Consider the following 17,201-nt stretch of genomic DNA (forward strand, 5'->3'; position numbering starts at 1 on the left):
CCCCAGCCAAACCCACAGAAAGTGCAGACACGCCTGACCCGTCTTCCTCCCTCTTGCTCGCCTGCCTGCCGGGCACAACCAGCTCTTCACCCGCGTTTCCCGGTAACTGACCTCCTCCTTCCCCCAGCCTCCACCTCAGGTGCCCTGGAACCCCCATCCCACCTGCCCGGCTGCACGCCCCAGCCCCCTTTACCTGCTCCTGGCCCCACCACCCGTCCCCTCCCAGGGCCAGCTTCAGCTCAGTCAGAGACCAGCGCGGGCCTCCAGCCTGGCCTGACCCGCTCCCTCCGGCCAGATCCCTTCACGCTCACCCCAAGGTGCCCCCAGAGCGGGGACCCCTGCTGCAGTCCCAGGCTGCGTGTCCCATCACCTCGGGGCACCCTTCCCTGTGCACCTGAGCCCACTCTGCCCCCAGCCCAGCCCTGTCAACCGAGAACCCAGCCTCAAGCCGCCCAGCCATCCCCTCAGCACCCCCAGCTCCCAGCTCCACCTCCTAGAATTCAGTGAATCACTCGCTCTTCCTTCTTTTTTCCATTAAGTCCTCACCCAAGAATGTTTTTTGTTGTTAATCCTCACCCGAGGGTGTTTTTTCATTGGTTTTTAGAGAGAGGGAAACATGGATGTGAGAGAAACACGTCGATTGGTTGCCTCCAGGCCGGGGAGGAGCCTGCCATTGAGGTCCATGGCCTGGACCCGAATCCAGCCCGCACCCTTCAGTCGCAGGCCTGTGCTCTAGCCACTGAGAACCCGGCTAGGGCCCAAGGCTATATTTTTGTCGGTTTTCAGAGGGATGGGGAGAAAGACATCTATCAGTTGCCTCCCATACCATACGTGCCCCGAGAGGATGGAACCCTCAACCTAGGTACACACCCTGGGTGGGAATCAAACCCGGAACCTCTGGGTGTAGGGGATAATGTTCCAACCAACGGGGCTGCTGGCCAGGGCAAATCCCATCTTTCTCTGTCTCACCCCACACTGCAGGCTGCCCCTCAGCCCCGCCCCCAGCTGGTCCGACCCCCACCCAGCCCGTAGGCCAGCCCTGCAGGAGCCCCCCCAAGGCCCTGGGACAGGGGGGGGGGGGCGCTGCCGCTGAGATCACCCCTCTGGCTCTTTCCTCAGCAGAGACGGGAGGGGGGTGGGGGGGCGTGGGGAGGGCTCTGGTGGCCAAGTCCGCAGCTGCGGCGATCTGACATGGGAGTTTCCGGAAAGCCCCGCCGTCTTGCACTGTCCTCAAATGCCCCTTCGGCAGCGGGCCTCGGGGGAGTCCCCGGCACAAGGTGGGGCCCACGAGGGGCAGTGGTGTCCGGGGCAGGAGGGGGGGGAGGAGGGAACAGGGTTGGGGCAGGAAGAAGTGGGGAGGGCGGGCGAGGACACCCCACCACAACTCCCCGGAGCCCAAAACCGGAACCAGCATGAGCTCAGCTGACTCACCCTGCACCGGCCTCCCACCCACTCCCACCCTGGCCTGGTGCTCCCTGACCTGCTGGCTGACCGGCGCCTTCCCCTGGCCCCGTGGTCCGCAAGCTCATTCGTCAACAGAGCTAAATACCAACAGTACAATGATTGACATTTCTTAAACTTCTTCTAACGCCACTTCTTCAGCACAGACTCGCCCAGGCCGTGGTATTTTGTGGAAGAGCCACACTCAAGGGGCCAAAGAGCTGCAGGTGGCTAGTGAGCTACAGTTTGCCGACCACCGGCCTAACCCAATGGGCCTGGGGCACCTTTGGCCTGAGAGCTGGAGAGCTGAGCTCCATGGGTGTCCACCCCCTTCCCTGCAGAGGGGCACAGGGTGCAGCATCAGGCCCTCCCTCGACCGCTCCCAACAACAGGCACACGCAGGCAGCCTTCCCAGCTGGTTTATTGAGGGCACGGGGTCTGCGGAGGGCCCCCGGAGTTACGGCCGGGCATCAGCCTGGACCGGCAGCAGGTCAGGTCCGGGGGCGGGGCCTCCAGGGCCTGCGGAGAGACAGGGACAGAGGTAGGTGCAGGCTCCACTGGGGACTGGGGGCGGGAGGGGTGGGTGCAGGACCATCCTGAGGGCTAGCTGGTCTGGGGATCAGGGTGGGGGTATACCTGGGTCTACTTGAAGGTGTGGCTCTCAGCACCTCCTCTGCCAAAGCCTGCAAAGAAAACAGCATGCCCGTGAGAGGTGGCCAGAGGCTGGGGGGCTGGGTCCTGCCCTGGGGGGCCGGGTCAGGCCTGGGGGGCTGGATAATGGGGGGAGGAGGGGCGGTCAGGCCTGGGGGGCTGGGTCAGGTGGGGTTGAGTCAGGCCTGGGGGGCTGGGTCAGGCCTGGGGGGCTGGGTCAGGCCTGGGGGGCTGGATGGGGAGGGCCGGATCAGGCCTGAGGGGCTGGGTAAGGGGGGAGGGGCGGTCAGGCCTGGGGGGCTGGATAAGGGGGGGAGGGGGGCAGTCAGGCCTGGGGGTCTGGATAAGGGGGGGTGGGGGGCAGTCAGGCCTGGGGGGCATACCTTTGGGTCCGAACATGGCGGCGTAGCAGGGATGGTTGCAGTAGGGCTTGCCTTCGTGCTGCAGAGAGAGGCCATGAGGGGCTGTATTCCCCCCTCACCCCCACCCCACCCCACCCCGCTGCCCCTCAGCCCCGCCTACCTCGGCATGGCTCCCCGAGGTCAGGGTCTTCCCACACTTCTCACACTTGAGGCAGGGCCGGTGCCAGTCCTTCCCCAGGGAGGTCACCCGCTCCGCTGCGGAGGCAGACAGGCCTGAGCGCGGCTCTGGGGACCAGGGCACACCCTCCCCGCCTCCCCTCCGCCAGGGCCCAGCCAAAGTGTTTTGTTTTTAAATGTTTTTATGATTTCAGGGAGGAAGGGAGAGGAGAGAGAGATGAACATCAGTGATCAGAATTACTGATCAGCTGCCTCCTGCATGCCTCCTTTGGGCATGTGCCCTTGACGGGGACCGAACCCTGGACTCTTCAGTGCGCAGATGGATGCTCTGTCCACTGAGCCACACCCGCCAGGGCCCCGGTGGCCTTTGGCCCTCCGGTCCCCGGGTCAGTCCACCCCAGGTCAGTCCAGCCCAGTGGATGGGAGGGCCTGGCCCGGGCCGAGGGCGGCGGCCGGGGGTCAGGAGCCTGGCGGTCCGGCTGAGCCTCAGACTCTGCACCCGCCCGGGGTGCGGCCGCAGGGCGCCCTCTGCGTGGCCGGGGCGCTGCTTCCACTTCCTCCTGTGCCTGAGGGTGGGACCCGGGGAGGGTGGGACCTGGGGAAGGTGGGACCCAGGCTGCAGCGCCAGGGACGGCGCCCGGGGCAACGGTTTCCGGGTCTGTTTTCACTCAGCGCGGGCTGGGAGGGCGGCTGAACCCCGCGATCCTTCCGCCCCCCCCCCCTGTTGGGGTTCCCGCCCAGGCTGAGCCCAGGAGGAGGAGGCACCCAGACCTAAAGATGGGGAGACCCAGAGGCGGGAGATGGAGGTCACCCCACGCGGGGGTCCCCAGGGCACACCAGGCGGCTGCGGCCGGGGCTGGGCGTCTGCTCCCGGGCGGTTTCCGGGATCCCAGGCGCCCCCACCCCCCTGAGCACCCTGGCCAGGACTCCCGGGTCCGGGCTTCCGCACGGGGCTCGGGGCACCGCGTTGGGCGGGTACGGGGTGTGGGGGGCGCTCACCCCCTTCGCGCACTTGGGGCGCCTGGGCGCGGGGCGCGGGGGTCATGGGGCGCGGGGTGCAGGGGGTGGGGGGTGAGGGTTCGGGGTCATGGGGGGCACTCACCGAAGTACACCTCCTTCTGGCACTTGGGGCACTTGGGCATGTTGGCGGCGGCGGCGGGAACAGCGGCGCTGGGACTGGGTGGGTCCCCGCGGGGCGCTCGCCTTTCAGGGAACCTGGGACCCCGCCTCCGGGAGGTCCGCCCCTTGCGCCCCGCCCCCCGATCCCGGGCCGGCACCCAAGGGCCTCACTTCGGGAGAAAGGTCACCCGGGGGCCACCCCGCCCCCGGGCCGGGACCGCTAGGCTGGGCGCGGGGCCGGGGGCTCAGAGGGGACGGCTCCGGGCACAGCCCCACCCCCTGCCCTGGGCTGTGAGTCCCGGACGTGCCCGCGGGCTCCCCAGAAGCAGGAAGGCGCCCGCGCCCAGCGGAGCCCCCGGGAGGCGGGGAGGGGGGCCGCCGGCGGGATGCGGACAGGTGCAGCCACACCCTCACCCACACCCGCACCCTCACCCTCCCCGGTGCCGGGGTGAGGCTGGGCCCCCCCCCCCCCCCCCCCCCGCCCCGGGAGTCCGCCTTCCAGGCCACCCCCCCCCCAGGCCCTCACCGCACCGGCGGCCCCTCCGCGGGGCATCCCAGCGCTGTGGCCCCGCACCCCCACCCGCCCTGGAAAACCCACGGGCCATGGGGACGCCCCACAAGGATTCCCAAAAAGGAACTGCAGAGGGGCCGGCCCCTCCCGTGGGGAGACGGGGCGGGGGGCGGGGGCCCCACCTAGGCTGTCTCCAGAGTCCAGCCCGGGCTGGGGTGCCCTCTGGGGCGGTGCCCAGGCGGTGCCGTCCACGTCTGCTGCCCTGGACATGCTGCCCCCGCCCCGGTGCCAGGCAGAGACAGAGACCGGGCCCGCCCGCCCAGGAATGGGGTGGGTCCAGGGGCTGGTGCTGGTTCAGGGTCCCGCCATCCTTCGGCGGCCAGGGGGAGACAGGGGGGCCCTCCCTGAAAAGCTTACCCCCCTCCCTCCTGGCCGCTCCCTCAGGCCTCCCTCTCCTGCTGGGGAAGGGGCTGCCCCATCCCTGCTCCCAAGCGCCTGGGGGCCCCCATTCCCCCAGATCCCCCCATCCCCCGGCCCCGGCCACACCCAGGTTCTTGCCTTCACCAGCCCCCTCCCGCTGGCCCCAGCTTTTCCTCCCCTCAGTCACTGCCTGCCCGTCCTCAGCCCCCCTACACACGCCCGTCCTGGGCTCGGCCAGCCCCGTCCCCGTGGGGTACCACCTCCCCAGCAGACACTCAGCCCCAGCAGCACCCAGGGTTCCTACCTCCCCCTCCCTGAAGCCCACCTGCCTGCCCCCGGACCTGCAGCCGGCCTTGGGGTACAGGGAAAGCCTGGGTGCCTCCACCTCAAACCCCCCCCGACCCCCGGAGACCAGCCTGTGAGGGTGGGAGCCCCCAGGTTCATGGGTGATGGAGGCCACACCTCAGAGTCTGTCTAGGAGGTGCCACGCTAGACCCCATGCCCCACGGCCTGCACCCCCACCTCTGCCGGCTCCCGCCTCCCCGGGACCCCCTCTCTGAGGCCACAGTTCTGCCCAAACTGGGGCTCTGCCAGCCCCGGGTCCCGGAGCCCCTCAGGGCCTGGCTGTCCACTGCCCTCAGGAATGGGGTGCAGGGGACCCCCAGTCTCCCTCCCACCCTGCCCCCCCCCCCCCCGTCCCGGCCTGCTCCTGTCACACGGGGCCCCTCCCTGCCGCTCCCCCAGCTCCCGGCCCCAGAGTGGCCCAGGCCACCCAGGCCGTCCGAGGCAGCGGGCCTCCCTCCCCTCCTGGCCCAGAGCCGGAGCAGCAGGAGGAGGGAGGCGGCCAGGGGTAATGGGGGCGGGGGAGGGCAGGGGGCTTCTGTCAATGACCTGGCCAATGACGGGTGCGCGGACTGGCCCGGCCCTGTGTGTGTGTGTGTGTGTGTGTGTGTGTGTGTCTGTCTGTCTCATCGCCTGTGGGCATACTGTGTGTGGGGAGCACGGGCTCCTCTCAGACCACTCGGCTTCCCATACTTCTGCGCACCCCCCCCCACATCCCCCCCACACCCCCACCCCAGCGGCAGGGGGAGGAGGGGAGTGCAGCAGCGTCCATCCTCCCCCCTCCTCCCCCTGCAACTGCAGCCTCGCCCTGTGGGGAGCCCCCCCCCCTCCCCCCGGAAAACCTGGGTGATGACTCCTGCTGTTATTGCCCGTTGCCATGGTCACAGGGCGGGAAACAGGGAGAGGAGAGGGGAGGAGGGCCATGAGCCTCGCCCTCTGGTTGGTAGGCGGCGTGGTTTTTCCAACCCTGGACTCACACACACACACACCCGGACACACACACGGACACACACACTCAGGGACACACAGGAGCCCTCCCAGAGCTCCGGCCACAGCCTGGTGTGCCCCTCAGATTCCCCAGAGCCCCCACCTGTCCCGCCTGCCCATGGCATGGGCACCCCATACCAGCTCCTGGGGACCAGGGGGGACAGCCCCCCCTCCCTCAGACTCCATGCCCGTCGGAGGCTTCCTCTCAGCACCCCAGACCGGCCCCCCCAGGGGCAAGGCCTCCCGCTGGCATCAGGCACCGGCCTAGGACGCCGGGGGCGCAGTGCTGACTGGTCCCCCTGACGAGGACCAGGGCCCGTTCAGGGCCTTGTCAGGCCCTCCACTCCTGACCCCACTCTTCTGTGGGTGCTATTGGCACGTGCTGCAGGAACAAAGGGGAGAACTGAACCTCTCACTCACATACCCCATGTGCGGGCCCCCCCTTCTTCCCCCCCTGCCCCATGCTCCCAGCACCGGCCCCAGGCCCCAGGGCCTTGTCTGCAGCATGAAGGACAGCGTGGCCAGGACAGGACACGAAGCACCCCAGCGTGGCCAGGACAGGACACGAAGCACCCAGCTGCGCCCCAGGCGGCTCCTGTGCCCAGAACATCCCGCTGCCAGCAGAGCAGGAGGGTGGGCACCTGGGGCCCTGAGACTGGGGAGGGGGGGGGATCCAGGGCCCTGGGTACCGAGCCAAGGCTGCCTCCACCTGCTCACCCTCCCTCTGCCCCCCTCCCCCAGCCTCAGGGGCCACGGAGGAGGCCGGTGGGGGAGCAGGCGGGGCCGGCGGGACCCAGCCTCCGGGAGACCGCAGGCCCAGGCACGGAGGCAGGCTGGGCCGGTGACCTCTGAGGAATCCACCACAGCCCACGGGGAAAGTTCGGCTCCTCAGGGCCGGTGGCGCGTGCTCCCGCCTCACCCCGAGGCCGCACCCGGCGCCCTGTCCTGCCTCCAGGTCTGCCGCCCAGCCAATGAGTCAGGGCTGTGGGCAGGTGAGAGTGTCCCTGCTCTGCGCACACACAGTCCACACGTGCCCGTTGACCGCAGAGCGGGGACCAGAGCAGCGCCTCCGCTCCAGCCCTGCCCCCCGCCCCCCCAGGCTCAGCCAGGAGAGGGACTCAGACGTTCCCAGGGCCTATTTTCAGCCGCCTGTCTCGGGGGAACCCTGTCTGGCCCGAGGTCTGGTCCCAGGGTAGGCCTGCAGGCCGGACCCCCCTCTTGGCCCGGAGGCCTGGGGGCGGGACGACAAATGCCCTTTCCCAGAAAGGTTCTGCTGGGGCCGCCAGGCCTCGTCCTGGCCCACTGGGAGGAGGCCTGGCATGCAGAGGGCGGGGCACTGTGGCCTGAGCTCCCTCTGCCAGCCGGGGTCCACAGAGAGGCCGCGGGCACCCGGCCCTCCCCAGGGCCCGCCCCACACCGCAGCTGAGCGCGCTTCCAGGAATCTGGGTCCTGGAGCCAAAGCCCATGCAAAACCGCCCCGAATTCCACCCTCACAGGCCAGCTGCTGGGCCGCCCGGCCCTGAGACCCCACAGCCAGGCCAGCTGCTGCCCTCCTCCCGCCCCCAGCCAGGCCGGTCTGGGAGAATGTGCTGCCCACACCTGGCCCTGGAACCTTCAGCACTCGCCTGACCTCGCCCCCACGGGCACTGGCACGCAGCCCCGGGCCGTAGCCAATGAGCAGCGAGCTCCTGCTCAGACCCAGGAGGGAGGTAGCCATGCTCCCCACCCCCCACCCACCCTCCCAGGAAGTCCACGGGATCCAGTCTGAGCTGCATGGGGTACACAAGGGGCAGGGGAGGTCTGCCCTGAGAACTGGGGGGGCCTCAGGGAACTGGGGCAGTGGGGGCACCATCCGGGCCCCACGGGCCCAGGTCAGAGGTCAGGGGGGAGGGGGGTGCGGCAGGGACCTAGAGGGGCCTGGCCAGGCATCATGGGAAAGCTGGACCAGTGGGAGGTGAGGTTGGGGCGTTTGGGGAGCAGGATGGTGAAGAAGGTCAGGTGGTGTGTGCAGCCCTGGGGTTTTGGGGTACAGCAAGGTGGTGGTCAGATGGCATTTTGGGGCTGCCTCACTGGTTGAGCAGGGACCAGGGGTCGTGCACCTTTTATTTAAAAAAAATTTTTTTTTGTTTATTTCAGGGAGGAAGGGAGGGGCGAGATAGAAACATCAATGATGAGGGAGAATCATTGACGGGGATCAGCCCACAATGGGGACATGTGCCCTAACCAGGAATGGACCCCGAGAGCCTTCAGTCCGCAGGCCCGCGCTCTGCCCACTGCGCCACACCGGCCAGGGCCGGGCCTGGACGCGCCCAGGGCGCCGGGAGCCGAGGGGGAAGCACCTGTCTTCTTGGGGGGGCCCCCGCGCCCCCGCGCCCCTCGCCCACACGCCGGAGACGCCTCGCCCAGCCCCGCGGCGGCCCCGCCCCGGTTTCCATGACAACCGCTTGGAAACAAACACGGCGGCGTCACTCCGCGCAGGAAGCGGGGCGCGCACTCCGGCCAGACGGCGGGGCGGGGTGTTCGCGTCCGGGCGACCCCTGCGCCCCCCGCTCCCGGGCGGCTGGGCCCCCCTGCAAGTAGGTCCCCGCCCCCACCCTCACCCCCACCCTAAACCCAGCCCCAGCCCCACCCTCATGCCTCAGTCTGGGGGCCCCCCCGCGCGGCACCGGCTCCGCCCGCATAGTTTCCACTGCGGCCCCGGCCCCGGGGGAGGCCGGCTGCGCCCGGCGGGCCTACCCCGCCCGCCGGCCAGGAATTTCCCGTCGGACACCGGGGCCCCGGGCGGCTGCGGCGGGGGGGGGGGGCACTGGAGGGTCAGTTCTCCTGGGGAGGTGGGCCGGGGTACCCCCGCTCCCCGGGGCACCGAACCTCCCGCCCTTCCCTTCTGGCCGGTGGGGGGCCGGGCCGGGAGGGGCCTGGTCTCAGGGCCCCGGAGCCGGCGCTCCGCCCCGGACACGGTGGCTGCCGTCGGACCAAGGACCCGGCGGCAGGTCCAGCCCGGCCGGGGCCGGGGGGAGGCGGGCGGGCCCGGGTGCGGGCACAGGGGGGGCCGCCGTCTGAGGCTCGGAGGTGGCCAGGCCGACGCCCAGGCCTCCGGCGAGGGAGGCACCGGGCCGGGGAGGGGACCGGCCGGGGTCCGCGTGGCCGGGGAGGTGTCGGGGGCCGGGGCGGAGCGCGGTGGCTGGCCGGGCGCCCAGGGGCGGGGAAGGCGCGCCCTCTGGCGGGGCGCCCGGGCGCTGCAAAGGGAGATCTGCCGCCCGCGGTGGGGGCTCCCCGGCGCTCCCAGGGGTCAGGATGAAATGGGGAGCATGGCACCCCCAGCCTGGGAGGTCCCCGCCGCCGCTGCAGCCGCAGCCCAGGGACGTGGCTGGCACTGCCCCGGGGCCACCGCCGACGCCGAGGCCGGCGGACCGCCAGGCAGCCCGTTGCTGATGGGCGGAGCCGGGTGGACCTGGTCTCCATCCCATCCCAGCCCAGCCCTCGGGCTTCCAGGCTCAGTCCTGGGCTGGAGGCCCCCCTCAGCCACCCACCCTGCACCACCCACCCCTCCTCTGCTCAGCTGCCCCCCCACGTGGCCTGCCCCCTGCCCCTTTACCAAGGCTGACCCCCCACATCTTGGGGTCCCTGAGGAACCCAGGCGGCTCCTAATGCCCAGTGCTGGCATCTCCAGGGGTGCAGGCTCAGCCCACAGGCTCCAGGGGGGTGACCTCGGCCTACAAGGCTCCTCTCCACTTCCGGACCCCAATCCCAGGAGCCCGCCCCCCCCCCACCCCCCCACCCCCCCAAACACAGCCTCCCTCCCACCACCAGCCCTGGACCTGCTGCCCAGAGCCCCCCGGCTTGCTGGGAGTCCTGGTTGGTGGGGGGGGGGGGGGAGATGGAGACGTGGGGCCCAGCGATCCTCAAACAATTTATTGAGCAAAAGTCTGCGTTGCGTGAACCACAGGAGCGTGGTGGGCGGTGCGTGGAAGGCAGCGTGGGAGGCAGCGGAGTGCGGTCGGGGCACCGTGGGTGCAGCTGTGACCACCGCGAAGGGAGATAAATAACGGGGGCGGCAGCAGGAGGGGGTGAGGCTGGCCCAGGCCATGGGGCCAGGGGGCCAGGAGACACGGGGTCACAGGCGGGGAGGCCCGGGCACAGCGGGCACGCCGAGGGCCGTGGCGGGCGGTCTCTCTGGAGAAGCCCATGGGTGTCCTCCTCCCAGCACGCCGGCCTGGCCTGGGCCGGACCCTCAGAGGCTGGCACTGCCCCCTGGGCAGGCGGCACCTAGGGCTGAACTTTGCCCTCGGGGTCCCGGTCGTAGATGTAGCTGCCCACAGCTCCAGTGTTCACTCCTGTGGAGAGGGCCGAGGGGGTGGTGGGGTGCGGAGGGGTGGGGAGGGGGGTGCAGAGGGGAGGGGGTGCGCAGGGGTGGGGGTGCGGAGGGGGTGTTGGGGGTGTGGAGGAGAGGGATGGGGAGGGGAAGGAGGGTGTGGAGGAGCGGGGTGGGGAGGTGGGCACAGAGGAGAGGGGAGGGGAAGGGGGGTGCGGAGGAGAGGGGGTGTTGGGGGTGCGGTGGGGAGGGGGTGCAGAGGGGAGGGGGTGCGCAGGGGTGGGGAGGGAAGGGTGCAGGTCACACTCACCCTTGGGCCCGAAGAGGATGCCGTAGCAGGGCTTGTGGCAGTAGGGCTGGCCGTCGTGCTGGGGGCGGGAGGGGGGCGGTGGGTCCCCGGACGCCTCTGTCCCCGCCCGCCCGGCGGCTTCCTCCCCCTGGGGTGCCCACAGCGCCCAAGGCCAGGACCCGGCCGGGCTGGGCGGCGGGGGCGGGGCGGGCACAGCGTGGTGCCACCAGCCTCCGCTCTGGCCGCCAGGGGGCAGCCCCTCCGCCCGGCGCAGCCTCAGTCCCTCAGGGCCCAGGGTCCCGCCGCGCTCCTTCCGGCCCCGCCCCGCCCCAAGCCGGCCCCCCACACCCCCCCGCGGGCCCCTCCCCGCCCCGCCCAGCGCCCCCTGAGCGAGCCCGTCCCCCCACATCCCTCCCAGGCGCCCCTCCCGCCCCCACTCCCCCCCTCCAGCTCCTCCCAGCGCCCCCTCCCCGCCCAGCGCCCGCAGCGGCGCCCTCACCTCCGCGTGGCCGCCGGGCGTGAGCGTCTTCCCGCAGCGCTCGCAGCGCAGGCAGGGCCGGTGCCAGTCCTTGCCCAGCGACGTCACCTTCTCGGCTGGGGGGGGCGAGGGGGGAGGTGAGGGGGGAGGTGAGGGGCGGGGCACCTGCCCAGGGGGGGCGGGGGAGGGGGCGGGGCGCTCACTCACCGAAGTAGACCCGCTTGTTGCAGCGCGGACACATGTTGGGCTCCCCGGTGAAGGTGGTGACGCTGGAGGCTGGGGGGAAGGGGGGTCAGGGCGGCCGAGGGGCTCCGGCCCCCGCCCCGCCCCCTCCCCCCGCAGAGCCCCCCTCCTCCCGCAGAGCCCGCCCACCTTTGCTGGGCCCCTTCGGGGGGCCGCTCGCCTTCCGCTCCTCGGCGCGGGCCGCGGGCACCTCCACGGGGACCGGGCCGGTGACCTGCGGGCCGTCTGCCGCCGGCTTCTCGTAGATGTAGGAGCCGGCGCCACCGATGTTCACGCCTGCGGGGAGGGGGCGCCGTGGAGGGGGTGGCCGTGCCCTCCCCACCACCCCGGCCGCACCCAGCACCCGGGCCTCACCCCGCACCCAGCTTCTCAGCCTGGCCGGTGTGGCTCAGTGGTCAGCACCGACCTCTGAACCAGGGAGTTTGATTCCCGGTCAGAGCACAGGCCTGGGTGGCAGGTTCCATCCCTGGTGTGGGGCGTGCAGGAGGCAGCAGATCCATGATTCTCTCCCATCATTAATGTTTCTTTCTCTCTCTCTCTCTCTCTCTCCCTTCCTCTCTGACATTTAATATTTTATTGATTTTTTACAGAGAGGAAGGGGGGGAGTGAGAGCTAGAAACATCGATGAGAAACATCCATCAGCTGCCTCCTGCACATCCCCCTGGGGATGTGCTCTCAACCAAGGTACATGCCCTTGACCGGAATCGAACCTGGGACCTTGCAGTCTGCAGGCCGATGCTCTGTACACGGAGCCAAACTGGCTAGGTCTGCCTGCTCTTTTTTTTATTAATATGTTTTTATTGATTTCCAGTCTGCAGGCCAGCGCTCTATCCACTGGCCAAACCGGTTGGGGCAATAATATTTTTTTTTTAAAAAAGAAAGTGGCTCTTCACGGCCTGTCCCACGCGGCCAGGACCCTCTCCAGGGGGCGCGGTGAGCGGGACGGTCCTGGGATGGGCAGGGAGAGTCAGCTCCCCCCTTCGCGCCCCCCCACCCCCCTCAGCCACCACAGGCCAGCGGGGCGGCCGCCACGCTCACCTTTGGGTCCGAACAGCGTGGCGTAGCAGGGCTTGTGGCAGTACGGCTTCCCGTCATGCTAGTGGAGGGGCACGGGGCACGATGAGGGCGGTGCCTGGCCTGCTGACCCCCCTACACACACACACACACACACACACACACACACACACACGCTGGAGCGTGGGGAGCCCCGTGCCCCGCCGGCCCATGGCAGGCTCACCTCGGCGTGACACACACACACACACACACACACACACACGCACACACACGCCCCACCGGCCCTGTGGCAGGCTCACCTCGGCGTGGCCGCCCGGCGTCAGCGTCTTGCTGCAGCGCTCGCACTTCAGGCAGAACTTGTGCCAGTCCTTGCCCAGCGAGCTCACCTTCTCGGCTGCGGGGAGAGGGGGTCAGAGCCCGCCGTGCCCCCTCTGCTCCGCGGGGCCCGTGTCCGCCCCCTGGCCTGGGTGCCCTCCCTGCCCGGGCTGTGAGCTGGCGTGTCCTGCCCGTCCTGCATGCCCACCTCCTCACACATCCCTGACCGCTCCGCCCCCTGGTCAGGCTCGGATGGAGCTGGCAGAAGCCCCAGTCCAGGGAGGCGCCCTGAGCCTCCAGTCCCCGTGGGGAGGCCAGTTCCCACCCCCCTGGGGGAACCCCGAGGGGCACGACGCCTGCCTGTCTGCATTTGGCCCCGAGAGTCCCCACCCCACTGCCTCCAGCTGCTGTGTGGGGCCCGGGGTCTGGGACCAGCTGCTGAGGGTCGGCTGGGCACTCACTCTCCCATCCCCCGCCGTGGTGCGGGCTGCTTGGCCAGCTCCTAACGGAGGGAAGTGGGGGCGTCCCAGGGCGCAGGCAGGAAAAGGACCAGGGGAGGCAGGAAGCAAGGCCAGGGACCAGCGGAATTCCGGGAAGGGCCTGGCCCACAGCGGGGAGCTGGGGGGGCAGGCTGGGCCCTGTGCCCCGGGCGGAATCTGGCCGGGGACCAGCAGCTCCGTCAGCCTCACTCAGGGGTGATGTCCGGGCCAGGCCTCCCTGAGGGCCTAGCAGCCTGGGAGTGGGGCCCCCCTGTCCTCCCAACCCCCGGGGCAAGGCGGGTGAGTGCCCAGCAGACCCTCAGGAGCCCAGCGCTGTTCGGTCGCACCAGCCCAGTCCCCGCCCAGTGCCCCTGGCCAGGTCAGGGCCACCACCGCCACCTGCAGCTGGAGCTCTGGGACGTGGCCACCCCGGGCAGGGGATGACCCTTAGACCTAGGGGCAGGTCAACAGCCGCACACCCCTGGCCGGGCCGGGCCGACAGGATCCCAGGGCTTGGGGAGGCACGGGCAGCCCACCGGGCCGCACCATTGTTGGGGACACAAAGGCACAGGGTCCCCGGGTCACTCTGCATGTCTGGCCCCGTCCCGCTGGGCTCACACTCAGGTGCTGGCCACGGAGGAGGGGTGCTGGGTGCAGCCTGCTGGGCCGTGGGCAGGACCGGTCCCCGCGGCCCCCTCCCTCCGCGCCGCCCCCTCCCGGCAGGACAGCCGCCAGCGGTCTGAGCGCCTTTGTTTCCTGCTCGGAGCGGCCGCCCAGGCTCCAGCATTTTTCCGCCTCGTCCTCAGGACTGTCCACCCTCAGGGGCAGCTGGGGGGCAGAGTCGCCGGCAGCGGGGCGGGCGGGAGGACCCGGGCCGTCTCCCGCCGGGCACCGCCCAGGCAGGAGCCCCGCTGGGCCGGGACGGAGGGCCGAGGGCTCCCGGGAGGCCGGCGGCCGGAAGCCCCTAGGCTCCCGGCCAGGCCAGAAGCTCTCCAGGCCAAATCCGGCCCCTCCCTCTGGGATCGGCAAACAACCGCCGGCAGCCCGCTCCGGCCGGGCCCGCCAGCTGGGAGGCCAGGCCGCTTCCTCCACTCGGCCCGTCCCCACCCCGGCCCTGACCACGGCTCCAGGGCCACGGAAGGGGCCCTGGTCTGCCCCACCCTCTGGCCACCCTGCCTGCTGGCCCGGGCTCCCCATGTGCGGGCGGTGGGAGGGGCGGGCAGGGACTCGCCCGTCTGGCTGAGGCGGGGCTGGGATGGGAAAGGGAGAGGGAGAGGGTGAGCGCGCCCGTCGGTGGGTGCGCGCCAGGGGTCTGTCCGGGCCGGCCAGGGGCGCAGGGGGGCAGCTGGCCCGGCTCCGGGGCCGCTCCCGCCCGGGGACCCCCTCCACCCTCTCCGCCGTGGGAAGCGCCGGGGCCTCGCGCCGAGGAGGGCGCAGGCTGGGGCACGCGGAGGGAGAGGCCGCGGTCGCCCACGCGTGGACCGAGGCCAGAGCGAGCCCGGATCCGCCCGCCCCGCGTGGGCTGCGGTCGGGGCGAGGGCTGGGGCCCTGGGCCACGTCGGCCGGGCCATGTGCCGCGGGTCGGCGAACCGGGCGGCGGGAAAGGTCCCAGGAAGTCCGAGAGCGAGGAGGCGGCGCTCGGAGCACCGGACCCGACCCGCCCGCGCGCGCTCCGCTCGGCGCCTCCCCGGGGACCGGCCGCTCCCCCCTCCGGCCTCGTCCCGGGGTCCGCGCGCGCCCACCCCACCGGCCACGGCTGGGCTCGGGCGTGGCCCCGCCGGCGCAGCTCCACCTCGGGCCGCACCGACCGGCCGCGGCGACTCCGCTGGGGCCGCGCATCCCGGGGCGGCGGCCGGGCGGGCAGGCGCGCGGGGCTCCGGGGCGCGTGGGGCTCCGGAGGCGCGGGGTGCGTGGGGCTCCGGGGGCGCGGTGCTCCGGGGGCGCCGTCCGCGGCCGGGCACTCACCGAAGTACACGGTCTTGTCGCACTTGGGGCACTTGGAGGCCATGGTCGTCGGTGCACCCGGTCGCTCGCGCCCTCGGCCCGCGCCCGTCTCCGCGTCGCCGCCGCCCCGGCTGCCCCGCCCCCCGGGCTTCCCGCGCGCCCATTGGCTCCGCGGCCGGGGCGGGGCGAGGGGTCCCGCCCCCGGCTTCGCGGCCTGGAGAGGGGGCGCTGCCGGGCGGGGTGCACCTGCCAGCGCCGGGCGGGGGCGACTGGACCTGCCGGCGCCCCCGGACCCCCCGGCCCCCCGGCCCCCCGGCCCCGCGCACCAGGCGGCCGCCGCCCGCTCGGACCCGCCGCGCCTGTTCCCATGACAACGTCGGGGCGGCGGGTGGGGCGGGGCGGGGCGGGGCGTGCGCGGCCCCTGGGTTCGGGGGAGTCCTGGCCGGCGGGGCGCGGGGCCGGAAGGGCGTCCCCTGGTCAGGCAGACGGACGCCCGGACGGCAGGCCCGCCGGCCAGGCACCCGGCTCCCGCCCTCGCCCTCCGCGCGCCCCTCGTCCCTTTGTTGCTCTGTTTCTATGGCAACGGCCGCGCGGCGGGATCCGGATTCCTGGCAGGTCCGCCACTGGGCCCAAGGCGGGTCCGCCCCACCTTCCCGCCCCCCCCTCCTCCCGCCCCCTCCCCCCTCCCCCCGCGCTGTCCGCGGTGCCGAGGGTGCGGCGTGGAGGGCAGGGCGCCCACTTCCAAAAACAGCGAGAGAAGCTGCTGGAGGGCGGGAGGGGCCGGCTGGGCGGAAGGTGTTATGTGCCAGGGGTGGGGGTGGGGGGTATAGGGAGCGCGGGGAGGGCGCCCTCCTCCGGGAATTCGCCCCGCTCCGCTGGAGCTCGGCCCGCGCACCCCTCTCTGCACCCACCAGCCTCCGCCTCCCGGCCTCAGAGTGTCCTCGTCCCCCCCACCCCCGAGGGAAGGGGGGAGGGGGGAGGGGTGTGGGGCTCTGCAGTCCTCCCCCTACGGGGGCTGCCTGGCCACTCGCAGCTCCCCGCCTCCCTCCACCGGAGCCTGCAGGATCCAGCTCTAACTCACCGGCGCTCCCACCCCGGGGGGCACCTGGAGGACCCTCTGACCTCCTCCCCGGGGTCCCCTCACCATAGGCCCCGCTGAGCCTCAGCCTATCAGATGGACAGACGCCCTCCCCAGGCCCTCAGTGGTCCCACAAAGGGCCCTGCCTGCCTGGAGACCAGCCGGGGAGTTTGCCCAGCCTCCCGAACCCCGGGTTCCTGGCGCCCTGCCCTGGCCCAGCTCCTTGGGGTGGCCACCCCCACCCCCACCCGCACACACACCCTCCAGCCGCTGAAACACAAGATTCCCCGGAGCCGACCGACCAGCCTGACCAGCCCCGGTGCCCGGCCCTGGCCCCGCGCCAGCCCAGGCGGGCAGACAGGAGCCTGGGGCTCCCCTCCCGGCCGGGGCCAGCTGCAGGGCTCCCCCAGGTCACTCATTCTCGGCCTGCTCCTCGCTCAGGCGGCTCCGGTGTCTCTGAATAATTTAGCTCCTGGCCCGGGGCCCGCCCAGTGGCGCCGTTACTGTGCCCTCTCCACGCAGAGCCCCTGGCCGGCTCCCTCCCTCCTCCACTCCACCCGGCAGGGCAGACTGACCAGGTGGAGCGGCACAGGTGTCTGGGGGGAGGCCGGCCCTGCTGAGAGCGGGCGGGTCCAAGGCATGGCTTCCGGCCTGGCCACATGCCCCAGAGCCAGGGACAGGCCCCTCTCCTCCACCAGCCGCCTCAGGCACCAGGGCTGTCAGGCCCGGTGGGCAGGTCGCTGGTCGGTGGACAGAGCAGCAGCGTGCACCTGAGGCCACCGAGGGGGACGGGGACGGTGGGACAGGGACAGCGAGGTTCGGGAGAGCAGGCGGGCCCCGAGGCAGCCGGGCCAGGCATGGGGCAGATCCCTCCCCTGGGGCACATGGCATGACATCGCCTGGATCTCCAGTCTTCCTGTGCCCCGTCGTCCTGGCAACGTTTGCACATAACAGGATCCTGGTCTCAGCTCTGGCTGAGGGACCCAGGCTGGGCTCCCCGAGGGTGGGGGGGGCCTCGGCAGGTCTCCAGACAGGCAGGG

At 71.7% G+C, this 17,201-nt stretch overlaps 2 protein-coding genes across 3 annotated transcripts; both read right to left on the minus strand.

The window, feature by feature from the left end:
• Window positions 1–1,844: 1,844 nt before the first annotated feature.
• On the minus strand, window positions 1,845–4,089 carry CRIP1 (cysteine rich protein 1). The gene is made up of 5 exons (XM_084895746.1): window positions 3,733–4,089; window positions 2,614–2,708; window positions 2,475–2,532; window positions 2,077–2,123; window positions 1,845–1,959 (listed from the first exon to the last, which is right to left on the minus strand). Exons 1-4 carry the CDS (start codon window positions 3,770–3,772, stop codon window positions 2,083–2,085), a joined length of 234 nt encoding a protein of 77 aa, XP_084751872.1. The 5' UTR covers window positions 3,773–4,089; the 3' UTR covers window positions 1,845–1,959; window positions 2,077–2,082.
• A 5,817-nt stretch (window positions 4,090–9,906) lies between these two features.
• CRIP2 (cysteine rich protein 2) lies at window positions 9,907–15,258 on the minus strand. Of its 2 annotated transcripts, none has more exons than XM_084896446.1 (8): window positions 15,105–15,258; window positions 12,645–12,739; window positions 12,370–12,427; window positions 11,461–11,607; window positions 11,296–11,364; window positions 11,110–11,204; window positions 10,632–10,689; window positions 9,907–10,343 (listed from the first exon to the last, which is right to left on the minus strand). In XM_084896446.1, the coding sequence occupies exons 1-8, from the start codon at window positions 15,145–15,147 to the stop codon at window positions 10,276–10,278; spliced, it is 633 nt and encodes a 210-aa protein (XP_084752572.1). In that variant the 5' UTR covers window positions 15,148–15,258; the 3' UTR covers window positions 9,907–10,275. The 2 variants fall into 2 exon arrangements, with proteins under 2 accessions (XP_084752572.1, XP_084752573.1); XM_084896447.1 differs by lacking the exon at window positions 15,105–15,258 and adding an exon at window positions 13,122–13,483.
• Window positions 15,259–17,201: the final 1,943 nt, after the last annotated feature.

The sequence above is a fragment of the Pipistrellus hanaki genome (assembly GCF_964339955.1).
Source record: "Pipistrellus hanaki genome assembly, chromosome: 1".
Classification (NCBI taxonomy): domain Eukaryota; kingdom Metazoa; phylum Chordata; class Mammalia; order Chiroptera; family Vespertilionidae; genus Pipistrellus; species Pipistrellus hanaki.

Coding starts and splice junctions, on each gene's coding strand:
- CRIP2 (XM_084896446.1), bottom strand. CDS start 15,147: ATGGCCTCCAAGTGCCCCAAGTGCGACAAGACCGTGTACTTCG. Junction 11,608..12,369: donor CACGCTGTTCGGACCCAAAG/GTGAGCGTGGCG, acceptor CCCTCCCCGCAG/GCGTGAACATCGGTGGCGCC. Junction 11,365..11,460: donor CCCGAAGGGGCCCAGCAAAG/GTGGGCGGGCTC, acceptor CCTTCCCCCCAG/CCTCCAGCGTCACCACCTTC.
- CRIP1 (XM_084895746.1), bottom strand. CDS start 3,772: ATGCCCAAGTGCCCCAAGTGCCAGAAGGAGGTGTACTTCG. Junction 2,709..3,732: donor CCAGAAGGAGGTGTACTTCG/GTGAGTGCCCCC, acceptor CTGCCTCCGCAG/CGGAGCGGGTGACCTCCCTG. Junction 2,533..2,613: donor CCTCGGGGAGCCATGCCGAG/GTAGGCGGGGCT, acceptor CTCTCTCTGCAG/CACGAAGGCAAGCCCTACTG.